The 18238-nt window shown below is 50.7% G+C and overlaps 7 protein-coding genes across 7 annotated transcripts; 4 read left to right on the top strand and 3 right to left on the bottom strand.

Moving 5' to 3' along the window:
• Positions 1–964: 964 nt before the first annotated feature.
• ALTATR162_LOCUS307 (uncharacterized protein) lies at positions 965–1387 on the top strand (the record flags this gene model as incomplete). Its single annotated transcript, XM_043307900.1, has 2 exons — positions 965–1133; positions 1182–1387. 2 exons carry the CDS (start codon positions 965–967, stop codon positions 1385–1387), a joined length of 375 nt encoding a protein of 124 aa, XP_043163835.1.
• Positions 1388–2526: 1139 nt separating this feature from the next.
• Positions 2527–3899, top strand: ALTATR162_LOCUS306 (uncharacterized protein; the record flags this gene model as incomplete). The annotated part of the gene is made up of 8 exons (XM_043307899.1): positions 2527–2568; positions 2622–2813; positions 2869–2972; positions 3025–3161; positions 3208–3279; positions 3327–3545; positions 3595–3780; positions 3832–3899. The coding sequence occupies 8 exons, from the start codon at positions 2527–2529 to the stop codon at positions 3897–3899; spliced, it is 1020 nt and encodes a 339-aa protein (XP_043163834.1).
• A 272-nt stretch (positions 3900–4171) lies between these two features.
• ALTATR162_LOCUS305 (uncharacterized protein) lies at positions 4172–5697 on the bottom strand (the record flags this gene model as incomplete). The annotated part of the gene is made up of 2 exons (XM_043307898.1): positions 4172–5545; positions 5602–5697. 2 exons carry the CDS (start codon positions 5695–5697, stop codon positions 4172–4174), a joined length of 1470 nt encoding a protein of 489 aa, XP_043163833.1.
• Positions 5698–6448: 751 nt separating this feature from the next.
• On the top strand, positions 6449–8466 carry ALTATR162_LOCUS304 (uncharacterized protein; the record flags this gene model as incomplete). Its single annotated transcript, XM_043307897.1, has 5 exons — positions 6449–7114; positions 7163–7963; positions 8033–8224; positions 8271–8292; positions 8345–8466. 5 exons carry the CDS (start codon positions 6449–6451, stop codon positions 8464–8466), a joined length of 1803 nt encoding a protein of 600 aa, XP_043163832.1.
• A 590-nt stretch (positions 8467–9056) lies between these two features.
• On the bottom strand, positions 9057–13009 carry ALTATR162_LOCUS303 (uncharacterized protein; the record flags this gene model as incomplete). Its single annotated transcript, XM_043307896.1, has 3 exons — positions 9057–9220; positions 11531–12931; positions 12994–13009. 3 exons carry the CDS (start codon positions 13007–13009, stop codon positions 9057–9059), a joined length of 1581 nt encoding a protein of 526 aa, XP_043163831.1.
• Positions 13010–13652: 643 nt separating this feature from the next.
• Positions 13653–15023, bottom strand: ALTATR162_LOCUS302 (uncharacterized protein; the record flags this gene model as incomplete). The annotated part of the gene is made up of 2 exons (XM_043307895.1): positions 13653–14023; positions 14081–15023. The coding sequence occupies 2 exons, from the start codon at positions 15021–15023 to the stop codon at positions 13653–13655; spliced, it is 1314 nt and encodes a 437-aa protein (XP_043163830.1).
• A 639-nt stretch (positions 15024–15662) lies between these two features.
• ALTATR162_LOCUS301 (uncharacterized protein) lies at positions 15663–17985 on the top strand (the record flags this gene model as incomplete). The annotated part of the gene is made up of 6 exons (XM_043307894.1): positions 15663–15720; positions 15773–15867; positions 15916–16121; positions 16173–17289; positions 17341–17497; positions 17549–17985. The coding sequence occupies 6 exons, from the start codon at positions 15663–15665 to the stop codon at positions 17983–17985; spliced, it is 2070 nt and encodes a 689-aa protein (XP_043163829.1).
• Positions 17986–18238: the final 253 nt, after the last annotated feature.

The raw sequence follows: 18238 nt of genomic DNA, 5'->3' as shown, positions 1-18238 counted from the left end.
CCGCCGAGAATCTGTCCTCTACAATGCGCGCCAGGTTCCGCCCTGGCGCGTGCTTCGTCCGCGTTCCTTTACCCCTCGACGACGACCCCTCGAAAAATCTGCGACTGACTGGCAAACGCAGGCGAAGGAAATTGAAGAAGTAAACGAAGCAGGTACCTGCGCCCTATCCGTTCTACTAGTCTCGCGCGCATTCCCTCAAACAAACAAGGAGCAGAGCAGACGTCGCAGCAAACACACCACCCAAAACCACCCCTCATCCGCGATCCACTCCCTTCGCAGTTCACGCAACCACCGACTACATACTCACACGTTACTTAGATATACACGGAGAAACAACAACATGTCTTCTCTATCTCGTCGTGCGTGCTTCAAGTGCGGAAACGTCGGTCACTACGCCGGTAAGCCATACTCGCGCATCGACTTGTGGCGCATGCTGCAGTTGCATTGTCAGAGGACAAATTGCAGATGGTCTTTCTGACTGGAGGATCTGTGTCGCGCAGCCATGAGCAGTGTGGCAGCATTCATGAGAGAACATGCGACTGACGGAGATATGCAGAGGTTTGCTCCTCGTCTGAGAGGCTGTGCTACAACTGTAAGACCACCCTCAAAACTCCTTACGACCATGAACTAACCTAGCTCCAGGCAAGCAGCCAGGCCACGAGTCCAACGGATGCCCGCATCCCCGCACTACCGAGAGTATGTCACTCCAGTCCACACTGCCCTCTCCCATATCGAGGACTTGCTCCAGCAATGGCCCTTGCGCACTTTCGAGAACACAGAAAGCGATACGATGAAGGGATAGAGAGCTGACAAAGGAACAGCCAAGCAGTGCTACCACTGCCAGGGTCTTGGACACGTCCAGGCTGACTGCCCAACTCTGCGCCTGAGCGGAGCTGGCACAAGCGGACGCTGCTACAGCTGCGGTATCGCTGGCCACCTTGCCCGCAACTGCCCCAACCCTGGAATGGGTCGTGGAGCTGGCGGTCCTCCCCGTGGTGGTTACGGAGGAGGTTTCCGTGGCGGTTTCGCTGGCGGCGCTCGCCCGGCCACCTGCTACAAGTGCGGTGGACCCAACCACTTTGCTCGTGATTGCCAGGCCCAAGCAATGAAGTGCTACGCCTGCGGCAAACTGGGTGAGTGGATTGGACGCGTTTCAGCATACAACTTCTGACCTAGACTAGGCCACATCTCCCGCGACTGCACCGCTCCCAACGGCGGACCTTTGAACACTGCCGGCAAGACTTGCTACCGTTGCGGCGAGACCGGCCACATCTCTCGGGACTGCACGCAGGCTGAGGTCAACGGTGATGCCGCCGCCTCTGCCGCCGCTGCCCCTACCCCTGCTGCTCCCGTCCCGGCTGCAGCACCCACCACTGCCGTCGCTTAGGCGACATCGAGCTTCGCCGGAATCTCGCCATGAGTAGTATCGTGGCGAGTACTGGCTCACATGACATGCATTTACATGTCTTGCATTTACTTGCCATCTCATCACGATCATTTTCCTAGTCACTCTCAGCATCATTTCGGCATATCTTACGCATTCACGAGCCATCAACGGATATGAGAAAAGTTCTTCACGATTCTTATACTGATACCCCACGAACGTTATATCCCTTACTTCAACCATTCTACCATTATTTCGACAGACGACGGCTTGGCGATTTGGATGGCGGCCTGTCTATGTACAAGTGATTTGGATCGGCTGCACCTTCGGCAGAAGCGTTGCTGATGCGGATCTGCTTGGACAGACCAGGCTCGCCTATGGAGCTGGAAGGCGGCTGTGGTGGTTTGGTGCGAAAGCTTATTCTCAGGGGATGGAAGTGGTATGGACGAGGAATAGTGAAGGAGACGTGTGTGTGTATGTCGGAGCTGAGTCGGTGCATCTGTCTGTGCTATTATTATGTTTACACGGTACTGTGCTTGCATACGATGGATTTAGATTGCATGATCTATTTCGAATATATGCAGTCACATAAACATTCAGTTTCCAAATTTCGGTTTCGTCTTTGCTGACTCTAGGGTAATATTTACGAGCAACCACGCTATGAAGCTCCAAGAGCTGTCACGATGTACACAGGTGCAAGTGTTAGATAAGATGACTCCAGTGTGTTTGACCGCCCAGGTGAACACAAAACCGGCCCCCATGGTGGGTTTCCCAACAATGGATATGGCCTCGCCCAGCCACTGTGTATCTAGGCTCTCAACGTGGGCAAATTCCTCCGTTGATGTCGTCGAACTCGGCTTATTCTTTCCACGATACGCATGTGTTCTTTTCTCCTTATTACGAGGTTGTCACGTTGATGGTGGTGGTTGTGCCTTCCCTCCCTCTCAGTTTCTCACACGTGGAACAGAGTTCAGTGCTCCTTCCCGTGGTGCCTTCCGTCGCCGCCTCACCTTTGCAGACTTTTCTCTTTCTTCTTCTTGCATCCTCCAAATTCTCATTTTTCCATCTGTCGCACCCACACGCAGCATTCATACTTTCACTCGTATCGTTCTCTTTCATCTTATATCGCGTCAGCAGCTACTATGGGTGCTTCTTCAGTTGCCAGTGACGACTCGAACAACGACGTGAGTGACTGCCTCTTACTGCACAGGGATGAATGTTGGCTGATCACACACAGGACGGTTTCATTGTCGATATTGATGCCATCCAGGCTCATGGTATCGGTGCTGTCGATATCTCGAAGCTGAAGTCAAATGGTTACTACACGATCGCATCGGTACATTCGGCTACTCGTCGCAATCTATTGAAGATCAAAGGTTTCAGTGAGATTAAGGTCGACAAGGTCAAGGATGCCATCGCCAAATGCCAGGTACATCACTACACCCGTTCAAAACTTGAGGGTGAATCACTGACATGCAGCACAGCCTTCCGGAGGAGGCTTCCAGACTGCTCATGAGCTTGGACATCTACGTAAGCGTGTCATCAAGATCTCCACTGGCAGCAAGGCGCTCGATACTGTTCTCGGAGGGTAAGTACCCGTTCCAGTTCGCATTCTGAGCATCGACACCAACAATTCACAGTGGTTTCCAAACGATGAGCATCAGCGAGGTCTTCGGAGAGTTCCGCTGCGGAAAGACTCAGCTGTCACATACCATGTCTGTTATCGCACAGCTGCCGAAGGATATGGGCGGTGCAGAAGGCAAGGTGGCATACATCGGTAGGTTGAATGCCGCTGCCTTCGAACTCTTCTCACAGCAATGTAGATACCGAAGGAACCTTCCGACCCGAGAGAATAGCCCAGATCGCAGAGCGGTTCGGAGTCGACCCTGAGACTGGTACGTAGCCTCATAATCCCGCCAGTATTTTCACTGACAGTCTATAGCCCAAGACAACATAACCTATGCTCGCGCAGTGAACTCGGAGCATCAGATGGAACTTCTCAACAAAGTCGCCGAGTTCTTTGTCAGCAATAAGTATCGGCTGCTCATCATCGACAGTATCATGGCTCTCTTTCGTGTCGACTACACGGGCCGCGGTGAACTCAATGAGCGGCAGCAGAAGCTGAACCAATTCCTCTCGAAGTTGACGCATGTCGCTGAAGGTACGCCAAAGATCCCTGGATTACTTCGATGTCGTCTGACGATACATAGAGTTCAACGTGGCTGTGCTCTTGACAAACCAAGTCCAGAGTGATCCTGGAGCAAGCGCTCTCTTCGCTGGTGCAGATGGCCGCAAGCCAATTGGTGGTCACATCCTCGCCCACGCTTCCGCTACGAGGATTCTTCTTCGCAAAGGTCGGGGTGAAGAGCGAGTTGCCAAGATTCAAGACTCTCCTGGTATGTCATGATCCATTAGTAACCATTACACACACTGATACACTATTGCAGACATGCCGGAGAAGGAGGCAACTTATATCATCACGAACGGCGGCATCAATGATCCAGAGAAGGTGTGACAGATATGCAGCGATCTCGCTTTCGTACGTTTATGATGGGCGATCTTCAAACAGGTGGTGCTATGTGAGGCGAAGTAATATACATTCCCATTGTTCAGTTACAAGAAGCTATTGTGTGAGTCAGTCCAACTTAGGACGATTGCAACTCTTTCGTGTTTCGGTAAATATGTAGCATATTAAAGTAAACCCTGGCAGTCTGCAAACATGTGTACCGCCCAAGTTATGAGTGATTGTCAATGCTATTGTATTACACTGGTATACAGACAACAAGCCTATAGCTTTATGGTAAGGTTGTACATATCAAGGCCCACTGCAACCGCAGTCACAGTAGCAATGTACGCGACCAGTATCCCCATGGACTGGAACACACTCATGTGCAGGGTCGGGAATGTCATGTTGACAAGGCCCGTGAGTAGATTCGCCACAAGGAAGACTGCGAGACCATTGCGGTTGTAAGCATAGAGTACAGTGCTGGTAGCGTCCCTACTCCTCCGAGATTCCTCTTCTTTGGTTGTCGCTTTGTACAAGTTTGGAAAGAGAAAACTCTCAATGGCGTAGCAGATGGTGATTTGGTAGCTGTTGAACGAGGACACCCAGAGGAAGTAGGGGAGGTTTGCTAGACGTCGCGATACGGGGAGTCGCAGGCCATAGTAGCTAGTTGAGAAGTAGAACAGAACCGTCCAAAACACGGAGGTCATGATCAGCTTTCCGAAAGTAGACTGCTGAAGCTTGGTCTGGATCGATGCGTTCTTTGCGATGGGCTGTTGTCTTGGTAGTGCGGACGCACCCAAAGACTGTCCTGCAAGGAAAATGGCGAGATAGCCGAAGAATGAGAATATGCCTTCTCGGTTCTGAGAAAACAGGTTGGTCCGTGGGGCGACTAGTATAAAGGACCCGAGCGAGGTCCAGTCTAATGCAATCTCATATACAGCAGCCAGGACAAAAGAGAGAACGGCATAGGACGGCACCAAGTCAAAGGCTGATTGGAAGAGAGCGGTAAATGGGGGCAAGAAGCCTAGGGTGAAGAAGAAGTTCCAATGTACACCATACTCGGTGACATGTTCAGCATAGTCCAGTCCTTTTACAGAGATGAGCCGTATTGTACCTAGGGCAAGAAGGGGGATAGCATGTCTGAACGACGCTGTGAGGCGCTTCCATAGCGGCTGACGGCTAGCCCCTTCTTTGAGAGACGCCCGGACAGACACTACTCCAGCCGTGAAGACGAAGGATCCCACACCCATATCCATGAGCGAAGTACCCCAGTTCTCCACTTTTGCAAAGCGCCGAGGAAAGACGCGGAAGTCGACTGCCAGGATGGCAACACATGTAATGACCATCATCGCACCACGGTAATTCGTAATGAACGGCTTGACGGGGAGTGCGTCGAGCTTCGTGTCCTTTTCAGTCTTGTTGATCTTCGGTGGTCGCGGAGTATCTTTCGCTGGAGCCGGCTTCTCGAATACGTAAAGGGTGATTGCCGGTAGCAGTAGAAGTAGGTTCAGAATCCATGGCGAAGAGGAGTATATGGTAGTCGCGAACAACGTGGCTCCACAGTTGAGCAGGAAGTCAACGAAGAAGGCAGGTGGTGTGTAAGGTGTGAAAAGGCGCATGCGCGACTGTATGACCGACCAAAGTAGAATGCTCAGCTATGCATGCAGTCAGTAAAGGTTCGTTGCTTGAGTAGCGGGTGTGTGTACGGTACAGGCATTGCGAGCGAGACGCTATTAACGTCTGCCACGGAGCTCCCGGTGTGTCCAGACACCCAGGCCTCCTTCATTTGCTTATATGTCTTCGCCATGATACCAAAATGAGTGTTAAACGAGTTGGTCGTCTATCATGCAATACAATGGTTGGTGCATCCGACGCGTCGCGCTGGCCTCTTTGCAAACGGAACGTGGCCCAAGCTTTGATGACCTCACACATCGCGACTTCCACACCTCCTCTTCTGTCGAACATCAACACTACACTATCATGTAATATGGCCAAAATACTAGGGATAGAAGCTAATATGTCCAACTTCATTATGAAATGTCGAGTAATCTCTACCCGGGATGCCAGAAAGGGTAGGATTGCACTGCACGTGCCTGGACTTCCTCTTTCACCATCACTGCTTGTCTACGAGAAGACGCGCCCGTGCACAGAGATTAGAATTTGGCAATTACAATAAAACTTCCAGGCGCTTTCCCACTTCACCGTCGAACACCCCGCATACCGACACGTGCCGAAACCTCTGCCTGTGACCTCTTGACAGTTTCAAGAAGCTGTCAACATATGCAAACATGACCACTACTAACAAATCAAAGATACCTAGTATTCGGCCGGCCTCGGTGGGGGCGAGGGGGGCATTGCCTGAAAAGGTGATGTCGCCTACAGCTCGCACAACAACGACGCCTACGGGCAATTCGCGACTCCCTCGTCGCCCTCAAAGCGACAAACCGTTGCCTAGTCCGCCTGTCGCTCAGGTGATAGATCCCAACTCGCCTCCAAAGGCTTCGCGAACCTTGGTGGACGCTTTTACCCCAAGCCCGACGCTGAAGGAGTGGCCGGTCATGCGCCCAGAGAACATCCCTCCTCGCCTGAGCTCGAAGAGGAGCTCGCTCCCTACGCGGAGCCCAATCAATTCTCGTTCTCAAACCACCCTCAATGGATATGAGAGCACCCGGGTGAAACGACTCTCCTGGCACTCATCGGGTTCAGGCTCAAGCTCAGGAACCGGTCCCATTCTTACGATCTCTGGCGATGCCGATGCAGTGATTCTCGGCCAGCGCGACTACATCCCAGCAGTACCTGCCATCCCTACGATGCTACTAGAACGTACTACTCAGACGCGTTCTTTCAGCGCTCTCACTAGCCGCATCTCCAAAACGACGACTTCCCGAGCGGAGTTGAGGATCACGACAGCGTCACCGGTATCAAGTACGAAAGAGCTAACGGTAAATGAAAGTCCCGTTGTTAAAATCAGCCCCATTCGATCGATGCAGCCACCGAGGCAGCCCAGTCTAGATGCCAATTCTCCCAGATCGCCCTCGTCAGTGTATTCGACTATCCCAGACATCACAACTATCAGCAGGACATCAGTGGTGCTTTCGACTGCTGAACGAAGTGTCTCGCCGATTTCAGACAGGCCTGCAACGCCTACGCCAGAGCCCAAACCACCTGCTCCGCCGCTTCGAGACGCACCCGAGCCGCCAACTAGTTCTGTAGAAGTACATAAGGTATGCAATCTCTATCTTTTGACATGACGATATTGACAGCTAATCTAGGAACTGTCTGAGGAAACATCCGAGCCTACCATTGTACCCGGACCCGATGACTTCCTCAGCGTGAGCAAGTCCAGAAAGACAACATCAGCTCTGGAGAATGCCAGTCCTTCGCTGAGTTCAATCAACTATCCAAGCAACGACAACTCAACCCCAAACATCAGCACCGCTGAATTGAACTCACCATCCTTGCCTCGAGTTAAGCATTCACGCGATACTGTCCGCACCCAGGGACCTTCTAAGCCAAGAGTCTCGGAGACAGCCAGATCGATTAGCATTGATAGTCCATTGGGCCGCGGAACACCTAAGAGCTGTCCGTCGCATCGCCAGCCGTACATACCTGTGGTCTCGTCTTCCCCTACAGACAAAACCCCTTCCAAGAATCAAGGCAAGGAGACATTAGTGACGAAAATCATGGCTAAACGCAACATTCGCGGCATATTCAATCGCGAGAGGGCACGCGCCAAAACACCAGAGACGGTCGCTTCTAAGCAAGGGTTTATGAGTGCTACGCGAAGCTCGCTCGCTAAGGTCATGCGCGATTCTAAAAGTCTATCCAAGGTCCATCTGCCTAGAAAGACTGAGTCGAGATTGGAGACTGAGTCTGATCACGCCATCAACATGAAGAGCATCGAAGCGGGCATATTCGCCACTTTCGACAACAACAGCAAAGCCACTCCAGCACAAGAAGCAATGCCTCAAAGGCGAAGTCATGCGGATGAAGTGCTTCACGACATCGTCGACCGCATAGATGCACAGCCTGAAGACTCGCCAGAGCGTCTGCGCCACGTGCAGATCGCAGAGGTATGTGAAACTCTCCGATTACGCTCTATCATGTTGGAAGAGCTCCTTTTGACAGTACAAAATAAACAGTGCATCATCCTTGCTGCTGAGTACTCCCGCAACGCCAACATCAGTGCTTTGGAGGCGAAGAAGAGTGCCCGCGATGCAGAGCTTTATGCAGATCGGGCCCAGCTTGAGTTCAAGCGGTTGCACACGCTACTGGATGGAGCAGACATCGATGCCCAGTCCATGAAACTCATTACAAATCTTCTTCCTGGTTCTGTTCGTAATGGAACTGGGGAAGAGACGCGTCGGGGGATTTTTTCAGGCATGCGTACAACACGTTAAAGGTAGTTTGGATTTCCCAGCTACTATCAGAGACCAAAAACTTACAAAGTTCAGTATGTCTTGGACCACAATTTGTGTCATTTGCTACAGGATACCTTTGGCCATTGTCTAGTGCTTGTTACGTAGCATTAGCGTATGAGTTGCATTTACGATCTGATCTTGTCGAACAGATCTAGCTCGTCTGGCTTCTCTTAAATGGCGATTATCTACCACACGCCCCTCCTTTCATTGACCCTTCTCTCAAATCAGAAAAATACCACGACAAAACGACTGTGCGATACAACGTGATCACACGATTTTACGGTTTCACGATGCCATGGCTGCATGAGATCATGAACACATACGACGTCTGACTCAAATTTGAGCACTGTTTGATGATAATGAGACGGAAGGACTGAGCGTCGAATCGATTGCTCAGACTGGATATATGTACCAAGACGTACGGTGTGACACTGGGAGCTACCCCTATTACATAGACTAATTGATTTGAAAACATAAACTTTGTATTGTACATGTCCTTCAAATCGTGTCATATCATTGCAGAGGCCGTGACAAGAAGGACCAAGTGTTGACAGGCCGAAGCAGAGTGTAAAGCAATGATTTAGCATCTTCGTTTCGAGACACCGACGATGCCAAAGACTTATGGAGCAACAAGGCGTCCTCACTCTCGAATATCTGGTTTTCAGCGGTCCATCACAAAGACTCCGAGGCATGTCCATATCGCCCCATCCTCCACATCTTACCCCTCAATATAGGGTTTTTTCTTTTACATTCCACCACCGAACATACCACCTCCACCACCCTGCTTTCCTTGTGCCTCGCCCTGCATCTTCTCGCTAACCTTGACATTGACCTCGAAGAACTTGGATACGCAGCGGTCGAGGCATACTGATTCGCCCTTGTTAAGATCGGCTTCGCGGTAGTTTGTGTCTATGCATTTGGATGTGCAGGATTTGACGAGGCTAGGAGGGTAGATAGGTTAGTATTCATGTTTCTTATTTAAGAAGAGTATTTAAGGGCATTGTGTGATGGGGAGAGGGAGGGGAGACTTGGAGCAAGACATATGACATGCGCGAGAGGATATTGAAAGATTTAAACTCACCGGCTGTACATATCGCTAACCATATCGATCTCAGCTTCCGCCTGCGCAATCTTTTGCTCCGAAGAGATTTGGGGTTTTTGACCGAAGAACATTGACATCTTGACTGATGGTTTCTCTTTTCTTTCTCTTTATCCGGTTTAGGGATGCGCAATTGGCGATTGTTATAGCCGGCGAGTACTGTTTTGGAGCGTGGAGGGCTTGTTAAGGTGGAGTGGCCGTGGTGATGGATTTGGACATGGGTGACGGCGGGCGATGATGTCGCGCGAGCAGGAATTTGGAGCTGGGTGCGCATTGAGGGACGTGCGAGATAGGTGGCTGAGGTGACGCGGGACGCCAGTGACACTGACCTCCATCACTATCTTGCCGACTTTGGAACACTTTCAACAACTATTCAGGACGATGGCTCCTAATTGTACATGCCGTTCGATGTCTTCGATACGCAACACGTCGCATACCGGTTGTCTGTCTTTATGGAATTATTTTGCATACTTCCGATAGCATTAGCCCTAGTATGTGGGATTTGGAGTAGAAAGTGTATCCAAAACTCATTGCGATGGTATGCTCAAACCGTATAGATGTGCTACTTTTACTCACCGTCATAACTGCTCCGTTGCAGTCGGTACTGCAATTGGGATTTACGGGAAGCCGACCGCCACCATTGTACCGACCACGGCCGGCGTACGTTAGCCTTCACCGCGTCCAGAAACAACCTGCTATCTCTGCTACTCAACCTCGCCATTGTACAATCCAGACTTTATGGTGCTGTCGTACCCAGCATCTACCTTTCAAACACGTTCGTGTTCGTTTTCAGATCACGTATCAAACGTACAAGTCTAGATTTCTTTCAGGGTTTCACGCTGGTTGGAAATGGATGCATCCGGAATTTCGAATACTCCCAGGGCTATAAGAAATGTACGAACAGCACTGCGGTGGATGAAAGCTGTTTATTTCGAGCTGCGGTTCAATGTACCGGAAAGGACATCTTTGGAAAGCTTACGCATCAGCATCGCCAATTTCCTGCGAACGACAACAGGAGACGAGCCCTTTACTGCCACCATCGAATACGCACATACTTGTCATAGGAAAGGTGGTCGCACCGCGCACTATGATACGACGTTCACTTTTCGCTACATGCAGCTGAACACTTTCATCATCTTATCCCACTTACTGGAGACCCAACCAAGCAAGAGAAATTATAGATGTCCAAACGTTTACATCAACGGCTTTGGCGTTGCGGTGGAAATCACGTATCCAGATTAGAAAAAAGGGCCACGGTTTCACAGTTCCATTCGCGATATGAGCATCCCGAGTAGGGCAGAAGAGAAGGGCAAGTATTATGCTGGGTAGCTCAAGCATCTAGTGCTTATAGACGGTGGAAGCCAGTATAATGAGAAGACTGAAGATGAGCTTCGACAGGGGGTAGCTTGATCAGGATATGGGATGATTCGACGATCGTGCTTTGGGGAGAAGGTCTGAGAGCTGCCTGGTGAGTGTGACTAGTGACTTGCTGGGTTACCTTGATCCAAACCACTTTTCGAAATGGCGCACATTCGAAGCAGCGGAAGAGTATTAACGTAGATTGCGGTATGTACCAGAACCCGCCATGATCCGTCTTCTACCAAAGGGCTGCATGTCACTTTGGGCCACGTGGAACAGCATTGGAGACATGCTAAGGCCTTTGTTGGAAAAGTCTGATTGCCCAGACTGGGACAGCCGCATCTCTGAATCTGAATGGTCATAAGAGTACAGCCACAAGCCTTCATTCAGTTTAGCGACACAAAGATGGAGCTACACTCTGCGAAGACAATCTACAATATAACTAGAAATCAATTAATTCAAACAAGATGGTCGTACACCATGTCACCTGTCAATGCTACCCAATAGATCCAGCATGTGTCTCTGACGTCTCATCCGTGCTGATGTAGTATTGTTGCTAGCGTATGGGACTTGTGTAGCCTGTGATGAAATTGGACGATTCCGCTCAATACTTGATTGTACCGTAGTAGGAGGGATGCGTGGTGAAGAATGTGAGGACACTGTACGACGCGTTGGTGGCCATGGATCTGACGATGTAGCGGACACAGACCAAGGTCTACTGGTTGCAGCTTGGCGTTGAGTGTTCAAGGGCACGTACGTACGGGATGGTTCAGAGTCGAGCTCCAATGCTGGCAGCGGGTTTGATGATTTGTTGGAGATGACGATTGGCTCACTGACGGTATGCGAAAATATAGGTCTGCGTGTCGGGGTAGCAGGTAATTCGGATAGTGATGTCTGAAACCCATTACTATTTTGAGTCGCACGCGATCTCTGGCTAGGGAGTTGTGATAAATCCCGACTTAAACGCGCGCTGTGACTTGATGGGTGAATTGGAACACTGCCAGGAAGCTCTATAGCAAGACTTGTATCCCCTAGCAACTCTGACAGTGTCTCAGTCTTCTTGTCATGGACGACGTTAGATCCTGGCGCTAGCGCTGGCATCGTAGATTGAAAGGCATGGGGGTTGACAGGTCCATCTGAATTTGTGCCACTCATGGAATAGTCGCCTGCCAGTTCAGCGATGGTTTGGTGCCTCCCCGGATGCATGTAAGCCCATGTATCCGTTTGGACTAACGGCGTCGTAGATACGTCATCGGGCACTTTCCTCATTGACAGCCGCGAACTTTTATGTCTCAAGCATTCAGTATCGAAACGCTGCTTGATATCTCCTTGAGATGTTTGTGAGCGGGGACGTTGCTGCCCAGCCGATGCATAGGTAGGAGGCGGACTATTTGGTAGACTGGGAGGTGACGGGTATCCCTTGTCGAAGTTGGTGTAGCCCAACGTGGAGTAGCTCGACTTTGTTTCTTTATACCCGCCCAATAGCTGCGAAGCCGACTGCACCGGATCCGTAGTCCATATATCTTGCGTATAAAATGCTTCGGGATGGAGAGAGGTCTTGTTTATCGGCTCGGCCCTGTCGGCAGCATCGCGCCAGGCCGTATGGGCGTTGTTGTCCTTCATCACTCTGACTGTTGTGTCTTCCAGTTGATGCTGACTGACTATTCTCTTATGTCGCGACACGATATCGTCGAAGTAGGTGGTATCTTGATAGGTTGGTAGCTCTTTGCTAGTCGGTAGGTCTTCCAGGCGGTTGAGGAAGCTCAGTACGTTCGACAGTTGCTGATGACACGCCATAAGTTCGCTTTTGCGGTCCGCTAGTCGTTCACGGTCGTCAAGAATAAATCGTAGTTTCTGAGATTGATCCAAGATATTAGAATTCTGCCCGACGTCGCCGCGATCCACCCATTTCCCGATCTCCTCCAATGCAGAGGTAGTGTTCTCGATAGCGCTTCTGATCCAAGGAAGTCTCCCGGGTGTATATGCAAGTTTTGTCCGCACTGAGCCAACGGCTACTAATCGCTCAACCTCGAAGAGATCGTTACGAACAATCCGTATAGTTCGTAAGAAGACTTCACTCTCGCTCCCGATATCTGCGCTACGTATCGCAAGATCAGCAAACCTAAACGCTGTGCTGACACTAGCGGATCGTGTAGGTACACCTGTTACAAAGTAAGCGCTGCGTCATGACATGTTCAAAGAGTTTGGTGTATATTGTGCATACCAATCGCTCTGTTCATGGTAAGAAAGTCTGACTAGTACGAATGGTGGTAGATCAACTCGATGTCGACAATTGATGCCCATACTGCAGTGGGGGGTGCAGGTCATGAACAACGATTCCACGGACATGCTAGCCCGCCGGCGGGCGGCTCATAGACCCCCAATATTGGGTAAGCAATACAAAAAAGGCCACAATGCTGAGCATGTGGGCACTGGCATACCCCTCATGCTGTGCTGCGGTGCCTCGAGAACGGATGTGCAGCTCAATGCTTCTTTCCACGGGCTATGGTCATGCGCCCATCCCCAAACATAGTTTGACTACTCCAGTGGTCATATAACCGAGCCAACACCCGATCCAAGGTCTTCGAACTATCTATATCGGACAATCGGGTGGCTGTGGTGTGTCTCACAACGCGAAGGCTTGCAGATTGGACGGGAGAGAATATGACACTCCTTTCCGCCAGTGGCACCAACGCTAAACAATATGGAGTATAGTGCAAAAGGAAACCTTAAGCTCGACTCTCAGCCTTGTCACTCTCTACCCATCATTTCAGCTCGCGACCTTTAGCGATAGCCCAGAGGCGTCTCAGCCGTACAATGGCTGCATTAAATGCTGCATGAACTATTGTTGAAACGCCATTTTCGCCGCCATCTCCCCGATCCTCATGCTGCGATCTCCTTCTCCAGAAGCACGCGCGACTGCCCCAGCACTTGCCCCTGGTCTCCGATCGTCTGTACCAGACCTGGAAACACTACCAACCCCCCATGCTCGCTCGAGAACTCAAAGTGGAATGTACCAGGTTGTGAAAAGAGTAGGAACGTGAAGTTTGCCGATCGCGTGAGAATCATGTCCAGATTCTTGCTACGCTGAGCTTCCAAGCCACTCTGCACAAAGGGCGCCACGATAGATTCCAGATCCACAGTCGCGCCAGCGAACCTTTGCTTTCGGGCTGGATCCTGTGCGTTCTGGCCGATTCGTTCATGCAACAGAGCTCCAGTTATGGTCTTCCATTTGCTGTACATGGCTGACTGAGCTGGATCGTGGCGTTAGCCTCCCACTGCCGAATTGATGAGGCTGAGAATAAACTTACCAACATTGTTACCATCTCTTCCTGGTATGGCTGTGGCAATCGTCGCAAGCTCTTCAGGCAACAAACTCTCATTACGCTCTCCGGTGCATCGAGATAGCACAACCCAGGCGACAACGAGGCGAAGCGTCTCGGCTCGGGTCGAGATGTTCGAGAGCATGCTCGCAAGCATGGCAGAACTTGTGCCAGTTGCGGCCGCTAGCTCTCCCATGTCCGCCTGGTTGATACTGGCTACCGGAACAGGAGAGACATGATAGTAAGTGCGGACGTGGTTCTTGATGTTGTCCCGAATTTTCAGGGCTGCGTCTGTGATAGTGTCGTCTGCCACGGGCTGAGGTAGCATATCATCGATGTTCGTAGCATAAGCGCTGGTGACAACTGTTGGGCCTTTCTCCGAGATCCCAGCAGCGCCATTGCCGAGTGCATGAGGTGGTGGGTATGCTTGGACTGAGTCGTATCGTTTCTTATTCTGACGGCGTAGCAAGAAGAAGAATACGGCTCCGGCGATGAGCAAACCGACGATCAACATTCCAATAGCCACCCCGGCAACCGCGCCTCCAGATAATCCATTGGCAGCTCGTGGCGTATCAGAAGGCTTGTCAACTGGACCCGTAGCATTGTTATTCTGAGGTGGTTGAAGGGCTATGGATGAAATCGTGGACTTTGGATCGGCTGTCTGTACAGCGGGCGTACCAGGTGTCGACACCACGGATGGTGAGCCCTCAGGAGTTACTGCAGTTGAGGAACATACATTTTTTTTCAACGACTCAACCCAAGCACAATCGGGTGGATTGACAGGTAGGGTCTCGGCTGGCACTATCGGCGTCGATGCTGGAGCCGGCGTAATTGCGCTTGGGATAGTCGACTGCAATGTTGTTGCTGATGATACTGGAGTTGCTACACCGTCAGCCAATGGAGACGATGCCTGCCTTCGCGCAAACTCCATTTTGAGGTTCAGATGTACAAAGACTGGAAGAGAGGTGAGTTTGCGCAAATGTAGAGACTGCTCCCGACTGAATTTGCGATGCTGTACTATAAGGCATTCGTGCCACTACTCGCTAGCACAGCCCGGTCAGAGATATGCACGCTTCAGCTGTACTACAATGAGGCAGGCTGCAAGCTCAGGTGATATTGTTTTTCGCCGGAAACGGTAAAGGTTAACGAGGCAGAAAACAGCAACCTGGTGTCGAGCTGCATGGTGTGGGATCCGAATGTAGTTTTATCGAACGGTCATCGGTACAAGGTAACGTGGCGTGCTCCAGCTGCGTCTAAATCTGTCACACCAAATAGAATTCGTGCAACACCACCACAAATGAATCGGCATGAAAGCGGGCCCCACACTATATCATTCCAGATCGGTCTCGACGCGGGGGCTGAATCGGAGCGCGAGGCTGAGCTGGAAACAACTTGTCAATATCCAAAGGAAGAGCTATCGCATCTCGGCCTCACTAGTCTTCTACGTCCAGATTCTACATACACTCGATAGTGATACCCTTTTGTTGCTGAGACTACGGAAAGCTATACTATCTAGGATATAGTTACAACAAACCAGGCATTGCCCATCTTTACGACGCATACTTTCACCATGGAAGAATTCCAGTCCCGACCGGATCTGGTTGTATCCATCGACTTTGGGATGACATGTAGGTAGTGTCTTGTTGTTTGGCAATATCGCAGTACTTACATAGCTTATAGGCACTGGTGTTGCGTATTGCAATGTAGCGACCGGATCTGATAGTGTGCGGCACATTCAACGCTGGCCAGGAAGAACACAAGCAAATGAAAACAAAGTGAGGAAGCAGATGGAACGCTATGAGGCCTGAACTGAACTTTTGCAGGTGCCAACACTGCTCGTATACCCGCAGGACTCCACAACACCGTCATCATGGGGCTTTCTGGCCGAAACCGCACAGGAAATTAGTGGTGTAGGTTATGAGAGCAGGGAGTGGTTCAAGATCATGCTTGATGAGGACCTGCTAGAACAAATGCGGATGAAGTCTAGTGAGCCATCCAAAGTACCACAAATACACGAAGTAGAGAAATGGTAAGTCGTTCGTGAACGGCTACTCTCGAAAGCAGCTTACCAACAACGCAGGTACACCGATTATTTCCATTATCTCTATCGTACGATCGAAGCAAGACTACGAGGCGAACTCGCAAGCAGATGGGAAGATGCGAAAATCGAGTTCATCTTCTCGGTACCCACAACCTGGAAGCCAATACCGACCGTGGAGCGATTTAGGAAGACTATCTCTGCAGCCGGGTTTGGCTCATGTTCCAACCACACAGCGTCAATTGGGCTGACGGAGGCCGAGGCGGCTGCCGTACATACAGCACGTAGTATGCCAGGTATCTTCAAGGAAAACGAGATACTCTTCGTGTGCGACGTAGGAGGAGGTACAACGGATCTATCGGTCTTTCGCGTGAAGAACATACACGGTGGCTCTCTCAACCTTGAACAGATTGACGTAGTGTTCGGCGCCACTATCGGAGCCGCACAACTCGACAGCCTATTTGAGAAGGAGGTGCTACAGCGACTACAGCATGCCGATAGCCTCCAGCCGATGGGTCTGATGGATATCAATCAGGCGGCATGGGAGATGCGAATCTCGAAGGAATACCAAAACGCAAAATGCGACTATGGCTCGGAAGAGTCTTTCATGGACACTGAGACCTTCGCAGTGCGGGTACCCAAGCTCGACAGAGCGTATATAAACCGAGAATGCGCTATCAGTGGAGGGGACATACACTTCCAAAGAGACGATCTAAAGATCTTTTTCGACACTCAAGTGTCTAAACTTTTTGACATGATGGACAAGCAGCTGGCTCGTGTCCGGCAGAAGTTCCCAACGGAACAAGTCTCTCATCTCGTTCTCTCTGGAGGTCTCGGCAATTCCGCATATGTTCAACACTGTTTACGAAGCCGATATGCGTTTGGAAGTACGCCACACTCTAACGCGCAGAATATGCAGATCCGCATCGCTCCCGATCCCCAACTCGTCGTTTGCAAGGGCAACGTAGCCGATCGCGTTCAGAAGCTAAAAACTGGACAGTCGGTTCTTGGGTGGCGGTGTTGTCGCGCATCTTACGGTACGATGTGTAAAATTTTGTACGATCCTTACGACCCTGCCCACAATGGGCTGAGGACGGAAGTGGATCCATTGGATAAGAGGACGTACGTCATGGACTGCATCGACTGGTTCATCAAGCAGGTAAAGACATTTTGAAAGCTTGGACTGAAGACGGAGAGCTGATCAACTTAGGGCGAACCAGTATCGAGTGACCATCCGATAGTGAAGAGTTTCCAACGGAAGTGCCCACCAGCCTCATCCAAGAATCCCAATCCGCCAAGGATCTACCCTACAGAAGTGATATGCACTGAAGTTGACAAGTCTCAGCTTCCTCTAGTGAAGAACAGTGGTACGTATACCTTCTTCTCCACATGTACGAGCGTAATACTGATAATCTCAGCGTGCCGTTCGATCTGTAAGATCGAGTCAGATTTCTCATCCCTCCCTCTTTCCCTCTTTAAACTCAAAAATCGACACTGGTGGAACTCTGGACCAAAGTACCATCGCATCAACTACGTCGTCAAAGTCAACCTTGGGGCTGCCGATGTATCCTTCGAACTGTGGCATAATGGCGTCAAGCTGTCTAAAGACAACTCCATCAAAGTCGAGTGGCAAGCAAGTGCACCACCTGATCCAAATGCGACGGTCATAGCGCCCGACTTCCCGATGAACAGCTTGCCGGCAGTATCGACTCACAATATGGCTCGTCACCGCACAAGAGTGGTGAGTGGCGACGGTAATGGTAGAATGGCGATGAACTGGGGGAAGTGGGAGAACAAGAATGGCGTTCGGTCTCAAGTGATGTTGGCTCCGCAGAATGGGTCAAGGGTGTGGTAGGCTAAGGTTATTTAACGCCATCTGTATACACCTTTGATGAGCTTACGGGTAGTGAGCTCTTTGTACGTGTAAGGTATTCTCATTACGAATATCGATGAAACGTGGTATATGCTCGTTCCTCGTCCCCCAATATTAGTTCACTCTACTTCCGAGAAGATAACTTCATAGAGAACCCACCACGATATCTTATCCACCCAAATGCGAAGCCCCAGGGCCAGACCTGTGACCAATGCGAAGATAGCACGGTCGCACC

This window comes from Alternaria atra (assembly GCF_907166805.1).
Source record: "Alternaria atra isolate CS162 genome assembly, contig: 20, whole genome shotgun sequence".
Lineage (NCBI taxonomy): Eukaryota > Fungi > Ascomycota > Dothideomycetes > Pleosporales > Pleosporaceae > Alternaria > Alternaria atra.
This window is presented reverse-complemented; position numbering and strand designations above follow the sequence as displayed.